Source organism: Gymnodraco acuticeps, unplaced genomic scaffold, assembly GCF_902827175.1.
Source record: "Gymnodraco acuticeps unplaced genomic scaffold, fGymAcu1.1, whole genome shotgun sequence".
Taxonomy (NCBI): domain Eukaryota; kingdom Metazoa; phylum Chordata; class Actinopteri; order Perciformes; family Bathydraconidae; genus Gymnodraco; species Gymnodraco acuticeps.
The window spans coordinates 1,003,314-1,018,516 of record NW_022992001.1 but is presented as its reverse complement, the minus strand read 5'-3'; the positions used below and the strand labels follow the sequence as shown (position 1 = coordinate 1,018,516).

The 15,203-nt window shown below is 40.4% G+C and overlaps 1 protein-coding gene across 3 annotated transcripts in view; it reads left to right on the top strand.

The window, feature by feature from the left end:
• phkb (phosphorylase kinase, beta) overlaps positions 1–15,203 on the top strand; it is a 144,442-nt gene that overhangs the window by 39,747 nt on the left and 89,492 nt on the right. For all 3 annotated transcript variants that reach the window (XM_034201272.1, XM_034201271.1, XM_034201273.1), the window contains 3 exons: positions 7,930–7,993; positions 11,549–11,644; positions 14,120–14,317. In XM_034201272.1, coding sequence (XP_034057163.1) covers positions 7,930–7,993; positions 11,549–11,644; positions 14,120–14,317 — 358 coding nt within the window. The remainder of the gene's footprint in view (positions 1–7,929; positions 7,994–11,548; positions 11,645–14,119; positions 14,318–15,203) is intronic.

The following is a 15,203-nucleotide window of genomic DNA, read 5'->3' as shown; positions in this document are numbered from 1 at the left end:
TAAAAGAATGCATGACTGAAGTGATGGAGACCATGTTGAAGGCAAACAAAAAGAGGAAATAACAGGTCAAATCAAGCAAATCCCCCTCTCTGATTCCATAGCAACCAGAAGAACATAAATACTGGCTGGTGATTTGATTAATCAGCTTTGTGATGGAATACAAAATGCAAAGTGCATTTCCTTAGCTGTGGGTGAGTCCACTGACACCACTGACAATGCTCAGTTGCTGGTGTTTGTGAGTTGTTATGATGAGGCAAAGGGGGAGTTTGTTGATGATGTGTTGGGCCTGACGAACCTCAGTGGACACACAAGGGGCAAGACATTTATAAAGCAATAATGGGAATGCTGAATGAAAGAGGGTGCAGCTGCCTTTATTCATAACTGTGCAGCTCTTACACTGCGACTCTGAGGGGTCAAGCACAGACACAATAACAATGAAAACTGCTGCATACAGATTATTTTTATTTTTGCAACCTCGTGTTAAGAATCTTGTTGCAATTGTTTAAAAGTTTGAATGACCGTAATAAACGGACCTTTGTCTTATTGAAAAAAAAAATGTTGGACCTTTAAGATTTGTATTTGAGTACCCCTGAGTTAGGCTATACAGTTTGCAATGATGAGTCCTATATGGTGCATTTGATATATAACGCAGTGCAGCATGGTAGAGTGGGTCAAGTTTGGCCAAAACAGTGGGACAGGCAAATCTATAAATGGTATCACCGTAGTCCAGCTGGGACAGGAATAAGCCAGAGACCAACCTTTTACGGGATGAAGTTGCAAAACAACATTTAAGTCTGAAAAGGAAGCCAAGAGTGAATTTAGATTTCTTTGTTAGAACTTCAATATGGTGTTTGAAGTTCAGATTACCGTCCAACCAAAAGCCCAGTTATTTGTAGGTATCGACAAACTCAACAGAGTCAAGGGTGTCAATGGAGAGGCATGAGGACGCTGACTTGGGAGCAAAAAGCATTGCTTTGGTTTTCTTACTGTTCAATAGCAGTTTGGAATCAAGAAGTGCATGCTGCAGCGTGATAAAATCAGATCTTAAATTGGAAACGGCCATATCGAGAGAAGGAGCACATGAATATACAATAGTGTCATCAGTATACATATGATAGGTAGAAAATTGCATCTGATTACAAATATTGTTTACATATAATAAAAAGAACAAGGGCCCAAAAATAGAGCCCTGTGGAACTCCCTTCTCCAAGGTGACAGGGTCAGAGACAGTACTACCCAACCTGACGCATTGAGTACGGTCGGTTAGATAACTCTGAAACCAGCAAATGGCATTATGACCAAAACGAGACACCAACATAACATTAGACATAATGTGGTGATCTACAGTGTCAAATGATTTTGCTAGGTCAATAAACAATGCAACACAAACAGATTTTTTTATCCAAAGCAGCCTTAATATCGTCTAAGACTTTCAGACTGGCAGTCACAGTACTGTGCTTTGATCTGAATCCAGATTGCATAGGGTTAAGGATGTTGTGTGAATTTAAAAAAAGTTTTAGCTGAGTAGAAACTAGGGACTCAAGAATCTTTGATAACACAGAAAGATTTGAGATAGGACGATAGTTATTTAACTCAGTGGGATCACCAGCTTTCAAGAGGGGCGATACAAGAGCTTGCTTCCACACAGCTGGCAGTGTGTGAGTGGACAGGGAGAGATTACAAATATCAGTTACTGGTTGTGCTATAATCTTAACTGCAATTTTTTTTAAAGAACGGGTCGAGGCTGTCAGGCCCGGCAGACTTTTTAGGATCAATCGAGTGTAAACCCTGTAAGACTTCAGAGACCGAGAAATAAGCGAAATAAAAAAACAGGGGAGTTCATCTCTTGACTAGGGCTGTGAGTACGACCATTTAGAGAGTCATGACTTTGCTCATCAAAAATGTGACCAGCCTTTTTGAAGTGAGCATTAAAAGGCATTAGACATACCATCTGAATCTGAAATAAAAGAATCACTGACCTTCAGTTTTTGTGGGAAACTAGAAACCTTCTTGTTCTGAAGTGATTTAATTGTTTTCCAGAATTTAGAATGGTCAATAAAACAATCAGTGGTTAAGCTCAGATAGTAATCAGCTTTAGCTTTTTTAATAAGGGCTGAACATTTATTTCTGAGGACACGAAAAAGAAGCCAGTCATCACTAGTGTTAGACTTTCTAGCTAAGGACCATTGCTTATTTCGATCATGAATGAGATCAGATAGTTCTCTAGTAAACCATGGAGTGTTCCTATTCTTAACTCTGAATTTTCTAAGGGGGGCATGTCTATTAATAATCGATAAAAAGTGATCAATACAATACAAAATTGGACGGCAACATCGACAGATGGAATTAACGCTATGAAGTGCCATTTAACCTCCGCCAGATTGTGTAGGAAAGCCTGCTCAGATAAGTGTTTGAAGCAGCGCCTGAGCACAATAAGGCCCTTGGCTTTGGGCAACTTAGTGCTCCTAACGCAAGCAATAGTGCAATGGTCGCTGATATCATTAGGAAAAACACCAACATACCAAGCGTGCTGCATGTTAGTCGCTAGCATGCGGCTACCCAAACTGCTGGGGTGGATTCCATCAGTGCCGAAGAGGGCGGGTCGGTCCCAAAATAGATTAAAATTGTCAATAAAACCTAAATTGTGAGCTCTGCAGGTGGATTAGAGCCAAGTGTGGAGGCTGAGGATCCTACTAAAACGCCCTACTCCGCAGGCCAGCGTTGGGATCGGACCTGAAATAAAAACCGACTTTTCACAGCTCCGTAGAAGATTACAACGTTTTTCAAAATAATTTTTTGTCAGCTCCGACTGCTGGTGGGCTGTATCATTCGACCCAACGTGGACAATTAGTCGATTGACAGAGGACAGGAGTGAGTGCAGCAGCCTCAGGAGTTTATCCAGGATGACCGGGACTGTGGCTCCAGGAAGGCAGCGTGTGGCTGCATTGAAGAATCGGATGTTTCTGGTTATGGAATCCCCGATTATTAATGTGGTTGGGTAAAAAAGGGGACGGTGATTGAGGATGTGGTGACCGAGCAGGAGAGTGTTGTGGTGAGACAGTAACAGCTGGGCTGGGAGAGGACTTCCTTGCCGGCTCAGGGCCCAGAAAACTTCCCGAGTGTCTCAGCACGGCTTCTTTGAGGAGTTTATGACGTGAAGCGGAGGTCGCCAGACGGGATGAGGGACGCCGAGTTGACTCCACAGTGGCCTGGGAAGCAGCACAAACGCTGTCGGCTACCGGCGCAGAAGTTGCAGTGTCGGCAGGGTGCAGATCTGGACAGGTCAGTGCCGCGGGAGCATCAGCTGGATGGACCGGATCATCAGACGAGGCGAGGCGGTGAAGTCACCCCATTCAATAGGCTCCTGCGCACCACCTCAGACCACGAATGCTGATGGCCAGGTGTCGAGCAGTCGGAAGGCCGTGGACAGGTGGAAGGATCCCACAGAACTGTGTCATGGATAGTTGCATTGAATGAGGCAAGCTGTTTAGACTGCACCGATGCCACCTCCATGAGACCGGACACGAGAGACTCTTTTTCTTTCAGCTTGTCTGAAAGCCGTCGGATGTCCTCCTTAAGGTCTGTTATCCGTGTATTAGCTCTTTGAAGTAGCACATAATCCTCAAGGTGTTTTGATGGCATTCTTGAGTGTGAAAGGTTAGGGCAATTACTGTCCCATAAAGATAAAGCCGTTACGTTCCTCTGTTGAAAAAGCAAAATGTTTGTGACAATATGTCTCCTCTCAGGAAGCTGCTCTCAGGAAGCATGCAAGTAGCACACACTGCGTGTCTCCGTCTCTCTGCTGCGTATCTGGCAAAGAGATTCTTCTACTCCACTACAATTCAGAGGTAAGACAATTCACCCCCAATTGCTCCTGTGCGGATTGCCCACAGTATTGAGTATGTAAGTCGCTTTGGATAAAAGCGTCTAACAAGTAAAGGGGCCTACACACCAAACTGACACCAAAGAACACGTCCCGACGGAACACGACTGATGTGTCGCCTCACGTCTCTGCGTCGTGGCCAACAGTCACAATGGAACACGCCGCAAAGACTTCAGCTGATGGTCAAGTAGCATGTTGAAGGGTGTTGCACTGTCTGATACAAATATAATTGTACACCAATGGAAAGGGCCTTGATGGCGATCTAAGCTCTCCAAAAGTCCTTGTAGTAAAGGAAAAATCAACACTCTGAACTTGATCTGCTGTGAATATTAGGATGTTGCACCATATCCTGAAACAGAAGCACTTCAATCAGCCAGTGAACTCAGCAGCGGCGTTTTCTCCTTTTTGGACTGTAGTTATAATTTTAATAAATAAAAAAACCACTTTGTTTAGTTTCGGTAATTCTTCTGTGCTGTGTGTTGCTGCCGTCTCTTCCCCATTCTCATTGAGTATTTTACAAAGAGGGAAACAGCGCCCCTCTAGATGTTATGGTGAAATAGTATATTGCACTCACTGTTGTCAGAGGAGGCCAGCCGAAATTGGCTTCCCTTGGTGAAAAAAAATGGAGGGATTGACCAATCAGATGAGGCTCTGGCTTCACTCCAATCAAATCGCATCAACTTCGTGCTGTCATCACCGCTGTTAGCAAGTAGCAACATTAGCAAGTGCAGTTATGGAGGGTGGAGATCTAGAGTATTTAGTAAAACATAATTTTTGGAAACTTTTGCTGATTTTTTACTTTTGGACTAAGGACTGAGCTAATTACAGAGACGAGGACTGCTGCTGCACTTGCTGTGTGTGAGAGGGAAGGGCAGGTGCAGGTGGACTATCGCATGCAATATTTCTGCACATAACTGTTTTTGAAGTCATGTGTTTCATACACATAGCCTACTGATACTGTGATGTGAATGTAAAACTTCAAAGGTCTCCTGATTTAGTTTGTGAATGAATGCTTATTTTGTATTCATTACCGAATCTGCACTGCGCATTAAGCGGCTGGTTATGCATTTGGGTGGGGGGTTGGCTGCATCAATTAATGCGTGCGGACCTGTGGGTTATACAGGCATGCGCAAGTCCTGCATCTGTATGATACAAATGTGTGTACAATGATACCGGGCGCTGTAATAACTAATCTGGTTACGTCATTACATAACCCCCCCCCACAAAAAAGGACATAGATTATTGGCTTCCTCACATTTTTACGCCACGCTACTGGAACTCAGAGAGTTTTTGTCACATGCTTCTAACTGATGTATCTTCCAAGGTCGAACCAGCGTCCCTCTCCTCCCTCAGTGCCTCGATAATGATCCTCAATTTCTGCCTTTGCTTATCTCTGTGAAGCATTTGTTTTTCTTCCTCCAACGATCCAAGGCTATTGGCAGCAGCTTGCCAAGATATCTGAAGAGAAGATTACACATTTGATTTTGTGAATAAGCCTGCCATCCAGGTCATGCTTTGGGTTTTCACAATTAGTGAGCTAGCTCATACATGTGATTGCGTCATACCGATAACCATGCTGTATGCAGACTCTAAAGTGTTGGACAAGATCTGCGTAAATTAACAAATCGAGTCATTTCAAGTACCACAGTGCCAATTGGCAGAGAAAGACCTTGTGTTTATCATCACACCCAGTCAAATGGCTAGACTGGAGTGTTTTATTTAAAGTGGTGTATCTAATGTCATAGCAGCTGATTGTCTTTAAATATCTCAACTCATGATGAATCAATCATCATTTTACCAGAAAAACACTTTTCGGACTGTACTATCCTACACTCTGTATTATTAATGTTATTCTGTAACTCATACTACTTCTACTAATTGATTGTATGTCATTTTATGATCAATAGTGGTTTTCCAACCGGGCTAAGAAGGTGATTGCCCAAGGGCCCCGAACTTTAAGGGCATTCTAAAAGTTACAGGTTAATTGGTTCAGTTGTTTTTTTACTGTGACCATTCATATGCTAATTATGATGCTTTCCACAAATGTCTAATAGGATAAACTAATGGAAATTATGACATTTTGGTAAACAGTAAATGGTAAATGGACTGTATTTATATAGCACTTTACCCATCTTTAGGACCGCTCAAAGCGTTTTTAAATTGTACAAGTCATCCTTCACCCATTCATACAGAGCAATGTGCCACCTGCCCAGGGAAGCTAACATTAACACACGCTCACACACCGTTGACCATGCCATCGGGAGAGATAAGATAAGGTATCTCGCTCAAGGATACATCGACATGTTTTCAAACTTACAACATTCCAATCGAAAGAGGACCGCAGTATCTCAGCCACAGTTGCCCTTCATTGGTTGGCATATTGGAGTTTCGATATCCACAGCACAGTTTCAATGATTAATCCATGAGAAATGTCTTGAAAGGACCTGTGTCAGAATCTAGTTCTAAGACTGTAAATCTACTCTCGTCGTTATTTTAATAATAACAATGGATCAAACAACTACCGATGGGAAATTGGACACAAATGGAAGCATTTGAAGTTATTAACCCAGTATGGCCTCAATTGCCATGAGTGCATGCAAGCACATGTACTGTAGGAGTTAGGAGTATTGTTGGTAACTCTACATTGTGAGCTCATAGACTCCCAGTCTACAGCTACATTTTCATCATCCAATTCTTTACCTCCAACTGTCAACTGAAACTGTTGCATTACAATGCTGTTTCCTGGTACCACCTGTTCCTGTTTCCCCAGCAATCATTACATCTCTTCTATCTCTGTGTGAGGAGTTGACACCCATGCAGACCAGTACTGGCCGTTTTTGGTGTAATATTTTTCACATAATTACTCATGCAGAGCTCTCTTACAATCCCTTCAATTTTCCCCCCTGTTTTTATTTTCTAGGGAAATCTTGGCGAGGAAGAAAGGGAAACAAAATGACAGAGAAATGGATTTACATTTAGTCTGCATTGCAATCATAGTAGCCAGCAAGTGTGAAATTCACTACAAGGTTTTTATAAAAGAGATCCATTATCTACAGTAGACCACAATCTTAGGACCTTTCAGCTCCACTGAATCCTTACAGAAACGCTTGTGATTCCAGTGTGATTCTAAATGGGGGGGAGGGGCTTCTGACAATTGAAAGACACTTATGGTTTCCATCTAAGAACCACAATTGTTGTCCCTCACATGCTTTGTTCACCGCAAACACGAGCAAAGTTCTGCCACGTGTTATCCGCACGAGTTTGACAGCGGGATTTTTTCCTATGGCTGAATCAATCTTTACTACAGCGAAATGAAACCAATTGATATTGCTGTGATTTAATTGCAATACAATTATCAATAACATTCTAGAATAAAAACACCATAAGGCCAATTGGTAAAAAAAACCTAAACGCATGCATTTTTTAATCTGTCTGAAGCAGGGGTAGCCAACACGGTGCCCGCGGGGGCAACGTGAGTCGCCCGCGGGGCATGTTCTAAAGATAGCTCGCCAAGCAAATCCAAAATGTAAAAAATACACAAAAGAAGAAACAAGTTTAAATGATTTGTTATTGGTGATCATATTCGATGTTTGGATTATTGAAAAGTATACAGCTCCCTTTCATGAGTGTTGAGAGCTGTATCCATAAATTCATTTTGTGCTCAAAGTGCACCAGATTGATGCATTTAACTTCAACATTTAAAAAAGAGTGAGTTGGAGTGAAAAGGAATGTTTTTATCTTAAAAAATAAATAAATATTAAACCTGCTCTAAAATCCCATATTTTTCACTCGTCATGCATAGTTTTTGGCCATTAAGATCTAAAGGTAAATGTAGCACTTAAAGTAGTTTTGCTTATTTGAAGCTACTGTAACTTCACTGTACTTGCCGGAACTGCAAAAGTATCCTAATGGTTGAATGCATGAAATGTACGATAAAGCGTAAGCTAATTGAAACGTGATGTAATATACTTTGTACAAACATAGACAAATTGGTGGTTATTTGAAAAATGTCTAATGTAATCCTTAATGTTTATTTTTCTTCACAGCTCTGTGGGCCTGGCTAAAGCTGCTCTGGAGGCCATCAATGGGTTCAACCTGTTCGGAAACCAGGTATTTGAATAATTCACAAACTCCTCATACAAGTCCCAAGAGATGCATGTACTTGAGTCTGTCTCATCGGGTCACATGGCAGAAGATCACATTATAGAAGTGCATCCTTTTTCTGATTCTAATCCACAGAGGCCCATTATAGCTCCATCCATCAGATAGATATGATTGATGCTTGCAACCTGAGTCAGCAGCTGAATTCATAAAAAAACCACTGCTGATTTACCAAGTACACATCATCAGCATAATTAGTGCTGTTGTCATCAATGCTAGGCTATTTCCTCAAGTGGGTGCTTGACCATCCGGAGATTCATTTAGAATGTTTGTGTTGGGCTCAGCAGACTTTGATCAATGGCCACAGTTCATGTTTGTCCCCAGTCTTTCTCAGAATCTCCCTCAAAATGTCCACAAGTAGATATCTTGTTTTCCTGCTTGTCTGGTAGAAAGAAAAAACATTACGTCTGCTAATGGATTGGACAATGAAGCAGTGCACATAGCAATCCTGCTTTCCTTTGATCTTTTCTTCTTTTTCTCTACTTGGCTTTTATCCAGCTTCTCTGGCCTTACACTGCATTTGAGTATTTATCTGATCAACATAAAGGGCCGTCAGTAGAGTGTATAATAAAGTCTCTGTTTGTTTTTCTCTCCTGATCCACTGCAAAAGGAGGGTTTAACCGTGCCTGCAAATGGATTTTGTCATCAAGCTCTGCTTGTTGAAAGAATCAATTTATAGAGGTAGCTGCTTTATGACCCATGGTGTGTGGGGCCAGTCTCCTGTCCTCCTGTGGGAATGGAAGTGCTACAAGCCAGCCCGTTGCCTGTTAATGATCTCTATCAATCTTGATTTTCCAGCTGACTCTCATCCTCACAAGTGTAACTCCCACAACCCCTTTAACCGGAACATACAACACGTTAAAAACTCTGTTATCGCATTTAACACACCGGCTGTGGACTCTTGCGGGTGTGTGTCCAATTTAGCCTTTGTGCTGCATGAATGGACGGACTGCACTCAGTTTGGTGAAGTTTAATTTGCCATGATCCCTTACCCTTACCCATCAAAGCAGTTCCTTTGAACAAGGAAAAATATTAAGACAAGATACAAGGAAACAGACATTTAAAATACGATCCCAATCACTGAAGACACTATTTTCAAGACCCTTTAATTTTCAGGTTCATATTTGTATTTTGTGTCTCTATGGTGACATGTTTACATGTGATTTCACTATGTAAGTAAAGTAAACAAAGGAGTCCAATAGAGGCTTTCCAGGCAAGGAGTAGAGTGTGTGGGAGAGAAACTCCCTATGGAGGGAACTTTTTAGATTTTAGCCTGTGTAGACCATTTACATGCACACAAAGCTATATAACACACTACAGGAAAGTGATTTATTCAGCCTAACTTTACTTAACCGTTGGACCCTGTATCTCCGAGTTGATGCTAACATTTCATATCCCCTGTTCAGGACTCGGTTGGGGTCAGAGACAATGTGGTTGGGAAACCTAAAAATGATGTTTTGTTAGGATCGCAGCTCTTCCGTAAAAAACGTGGGTAAATGTATCCCGATAAGTGAAAGTCTTTCCCTTTCAAAGCCAGCGATTAGATTCACAGAGCTGTGAACAAACGGCCAGACAAACCCTCACAGGTTCCACTTTCTATCTCCGGTTGTCATCTAATTCACACCCAGTGTAGAGCAGGGATGTACTGGAGCGGACACACTCAATCCTTTTTTTCCTGTGAGTTCCGAACAGTCTTCCCTATGCTGACATAAATCTATCAATTTTAATTTGTGCACATCAATGCACAGAAAGCGATGTCAAGCTGATGTACATTATGGTCTTTGAAAGAGGTATTATATAATCTACATCCTGTCAACATTTATTAGCAACCCATAATAATGGTAGTGACATTGAGGGCTTTATGGCATAGATTATGGTGGCCCGTAATTAACTCGTATTATACCGCTGCACTTTGATTACAGAGGGACGGCGCTACCTGCTCAGAGTAGTTGGAAAGGGTAATTGAGGTGGCAAAAGGGACAAAAAAAGAAAAATGCATTCTTCAAAATATAATTTATTCTTGTTTTATATTGGCAGTTGTTTGGGTATAATTTATAAAGGATGGTAGTCATAATTTTCAAATCTCTCCGTGACCATTTTTGGCATTCAATTATATTATTTAACCATTTCTAGAGCACATTTGGTTTTTGTAATTTGTTGCTTTATTCAAACACATTCAAAGTAATACCGAGTGCAGTGCAGTCTACAGAATCATTTCAGACGTTACTCTATTTAAAAAGCTTACTTAACAAAATCATTGCAAATCTTAAAAGACCGATGTTTTTTTCTAAGCATTCCAAATCAATATGATACGATTTGTATTAATGCTATATTAATGATAAATTAAAGATATTATTGTTTTTTTAACAAAACTGAATTTTCAATCAAATAAAAAAAAATGCAAAACATTTTATAAAGATAGAAACATTTGCTGCAGTTAGTTATTAAAGCACGGTTATACTGATTGAAACAGGGTTTTATATTAATGGATATTTTCTGGACGATCCTTTCAATTCAATTTACATCTGTTTGTTATTCGTTATACATTGTTTTTCCTTCACGTTTTGACTATAACCATATGGTATAGGCTCATATTTTATAAACCTTTGTGTCTCCGGTTTTTGTTTTATATGCAAAAAGCAGCTAAGAAAGGCAGAAAGAACTAAAAACGATTTCTATTTTTTTTTTCGAGTTAAAACTACTGACGTATTTTACATACACATAGATTTACGTTTGTACGTTATGGTAAAGACATGTCAGCTTACTGAAGGAAACATCCAACGTGAATGTCTTTTCATACACTGCTGCTATAACACCGGAATATTCTCCCAGAGGAGAGCCATTTCCCTGACGTGTCACACAGCTGCCTGCAGTACAGCACATTGACGGCCGGCAATCCACTGCACTATGCAAATTGCGGCGTGAAAGCTTGCTGATTTGACTAAAAGCCTGGATGTGTGTTTTTTGTAGGGAAAAAGTGGACTCTGGCACTAATCATACATAATGCATTTGACTTACATTGGAAACTGCTTAGCAGGTAGCTGCAGATGGATGGATGAAGTGGACTGGACCAGCTTTTTAGAAGCTTGATCACTTCCTTTAGTAAGTAAAAGCAAAACCTGGTGCCTCCGCTCTCTCAGAGCTGTTAAAGTGCACTGCGGACAGACCCCATTGTAGTAGCAGCACTTCGTTTTTTGGACATTTTGAAGCGATAACATGACTCTCGACTCGCTGTTTTACAAGCACTCCTACACTGTACTTGAAAAACATGTTCAACCCAAAAATATCCATACAGCAAAAAGAGTGTGTTTTTAAGGTGCGGAGGTGTGATGGAGGGGGCTTTAGCCAATACAGTTGTCAAATATTTAAAAGTTATAGGACTTTTTCGAGGTCCATTTGTGTGTGTGCTTACATACAGTACTGTACCTAACATAATATTGTGTGCTTTTGTTGTGCACCTGTAACAGGGGAATAGTTCAAGCTTTCTGCTGATGTGTTTTGCAGGGCTGTTCGTGGTCGGTGATATTTGTGGATCTGGACGCCCACAACAGGAACAGGCAGACACTGTGTTCTCTCCTGCCCCGAGAGTCCCGCTCGCATGTGAGTCCATCCATCTTTCTTATGCAACCACTGAAACCCCTATACAAACAACTGAAAAACATGCAGATAAAGCACAAGATAACATCAAAAGGATGTTTATGGTCTTAATTGTCGTTGTCCTAGCTATTTATAAGATTTGCCTTTAGGAACCCTCTAGAACCCTCAGGTCTTATGGTAATGGCCTTTTAATCCTAACTGGAGGAAATACAAGATTCTTGTTTATACTTTGAAGAGCCAGCTCAAGACAGACGTTTTTCATTTGGCCATTATTAAACTGGACTTATTTTAATTGTACTCTTATTCTATAATTGTATTCTTGTTTTATACAGTCCTGTGTTTGTGACATGCGTTGATAATAATGGGTTTTAATCACAAAGTTATATGTTAGTCTGTGTTTTACATGGAAAGCCGGGGGGGGGGGGGGGGGGGTTAGTGCTATTATAACATTTTTAATTGTTTTGGGATTTTTTAAGCACTTGTGTTACCTTTTCTGTATGAAAAGTGTAATTTAAATAAAGATTGATTGGATGTCAATTCTAATTTGTAATCAGAACTGGTGACTTTATCTTTAGATGTCCAGATTTGCATACGTTGATGCACCCTGCTTCTTCTCTTACCTTTTTTGAGTCTCCGTGAAGCAGCTGTGTACAAAGAATCCACTTATCAAAGACAGAAATAGATGCCTGACACGCATATTCATATTTCAGAAAAGGTTAATTATACACATCGAACAAACTACCCATTCACGTCTATATTCCAAATCAAAATTTCCCCCAAGGTGCCGACACTACACTGCCTATATGTGTTGTGCAGCCTTGACAGGAGATGTGGAAAGAGACAGGTTGCTGCAGAGCTAGAGGGAGGGTAAAAGGAGTGAAATAAACAAGTGGTAGGTAGAGGAGAAAGCAGTGGCAAAACCTTTCCCTTTTCTCCACTCCAACGCTTGCAGACACTTAAATGATCACATCTCTCTCTCCGTTTATAGTGTATCAGGCAGAATAGCCAGAGTCAGCTTTAGAAGAAAATTAGTATAATTAAACGGCGAGAGTGGCATAATAGTTGTGCGAGAATAGCGTTAAGGGACCAGAGGGATGGCGTGCAGTCAGGAGCGAGAGACCAACAGGGATAATGTCAAGCCAAGCAAATTATCAATAAAATATCAGTATCTCTTACACTGCAGCTAAATATTGGAATTCAATACACAATTCAAGACACATTCAATATCTGTACTGAATGTGTTCTGCCGGCTGATATCTTACTTCAGCCGCAGCTGCAGAGGAAGTTAGCATGTAAATTGGAGTTGTAGGCTGGAGGGAAGAAGTCGAAGAATAAGAAGTGATTGGAAGAAACGGACCAGTTGTGTGGAAAGTAAAAAAGGTTGCAATAGACAACACAACATCTGCATGTAATAATCGACTAACAAAATCTAGTCCTTTTGTTGTCAGACAAACTTTTCATAGCTTAAGTTATCATGTCAGGTATTCAATTTGAAGACAGTCCAAGCAGAATATGGAAAGCAAGTATTTCACTTTAGGAAGCTCTGCCGTCTATGGAAAAACGTTCATATTCATAGCTGTTTTCAGTGCGGCTGGGCCTAATACGTAGCTTTCATTTTCACTGATTCATAGATTAAACCAAACATAAAATGAAATATGAGATTAAATGCAAAGTCTAAATATTCCATTCTTATTAATATTCATTATTTGTGATTGTTCCAGTTTATACTAAGATTGCAACTGCAAAATATATAAACAACCTATAAAACTGGTCTTTCTAGATTAAATGATTAATTGTTAAATCTACAATATCTCAGAAAAAAGAAAGAAAACCAATCCATTGCAGTTTTCAAGATGATGACTTCAAATGTTTTCAGTCGTGTAGATTTCCGAAATTTGATATGATACACAACTGAAAAAGTAGTTTTCAAAGGTATCTACACCTTCGTCTGTGGCCCTTTAGAACATACAGATTTGTGCTAAAGGTTATTATCAACCAATAGTTTTCACCCATGATTTACCTCAGGGTTTCATTCTAATTCATCAATCAGTTAATGGATACTAATAACCATAGGAATATAACTTAAGGCCAAGTCCACCTGTACGCGGGTATATTTCAAAAGGAACTATTCTGTGTGTTTTGGCATTTTTTGTCTCCTAGATAAATGTGCTTGTTTTGTTTCATCATCTACCAGATTTAGGTTTTCAGAAACTGAGGTTTCAGTGTTGACTTAGTTAGTGAACGTGATGTGTATTCGTGAGGCGTCAATACATTGGGCGCAATGCAAAGGGGGATGTGGTTAAAATATCGCCGCCATGTTAAAGCATTAAGGTTATCACTATATTGTGAAATCACTATATTGAGGAACAAAGGTGTCAGGGTATCTATGGAATGCTACAAAACGCTCAAGACACAGACCGACTTACCAACATTGACGGTTTTGGTGATAACCTGTGACTATTGTGTTTTCCCCGGTAGAACACAGACGCAGCCTTGCTTCCAACCATCAGCTATCCTGCCTTTGCAGTAGATGATGACGCCCTCTACAGCCAGACACTGGACAAAATCGTCCGCAAGCTGCGCGGCAAGTACGGCTTCAAACGTTTCCTCCGGGATGGCTACCGCACCGCTAACGAAGACAAGGAACGCCGTTTCTACAAACCTGCTGAAATGAAGGTTCGTGCTGTGGGACAATTTAAAAGAATGTATATATTTGTTTCTTCTCTTTTTATTAATCTGTGCTAAATTGTATTGGTTATTTTCTACCTTGCGAGTGAACTCCTCCAAATTGTTATCTTGTTTTAAATAAAAAGCAATTGTCATTGAATTTTATCATATAAGACAGACAAAGATAAAATGCTTAATTCTTCCAGCAAGACGTACAGTTGAGTTTCATTTGCACAGCAGTTAAAATAAATAATACATCTGTGGACAATATGCCTCAAAATGAGTGTATGGATACAAAAGAGTAGAGAATCCAGCATATATCCCTGGGGAACGCCACTAGAGAAGGAAAAAAGCAGTCTCTCCTTCTAATACAGAGAATGACCTGCTACCTGACGATCTTTCAGACAGCGGTTTGAGATATTGAGGTCTACTCACAGATAAACATTGCTTGCCTACTGCTACCATAGCATCTCATTCAGATTTAAAGTAGAAAGAATAGTATATTGTTTAAAAATGTACCCAAGGGTTATTTCAGGAAACCAAACGTCAATGCAGAGCAGAAGGCTCATAGTTGACAATGCATAAGACCTACAAAAAGGTCAACTTGAAAGTGCTTGAGCCTGAAATTTGAAACGTTTTTGAAATATTTAAGCCTGCAAAGGTTTTATCCTTGTTTGATAAAGCTCAAATATATGTCTGTGACTTAGCCTCTCCCATTTCAAGCATTTGAGGCTCAAGGTATTTCACCTCCAATCTTAATGCGTTCAGGCGTGAGAGCCATCCTGTCAGTGAGTGTGCTCATGCATTTAGTATATATGTCTGCCAATGACACTTGCTCAGTGTGACTACAGTTGGTAAATCAGAGGGAGTACTCTTAATGATAAATAAATCAATG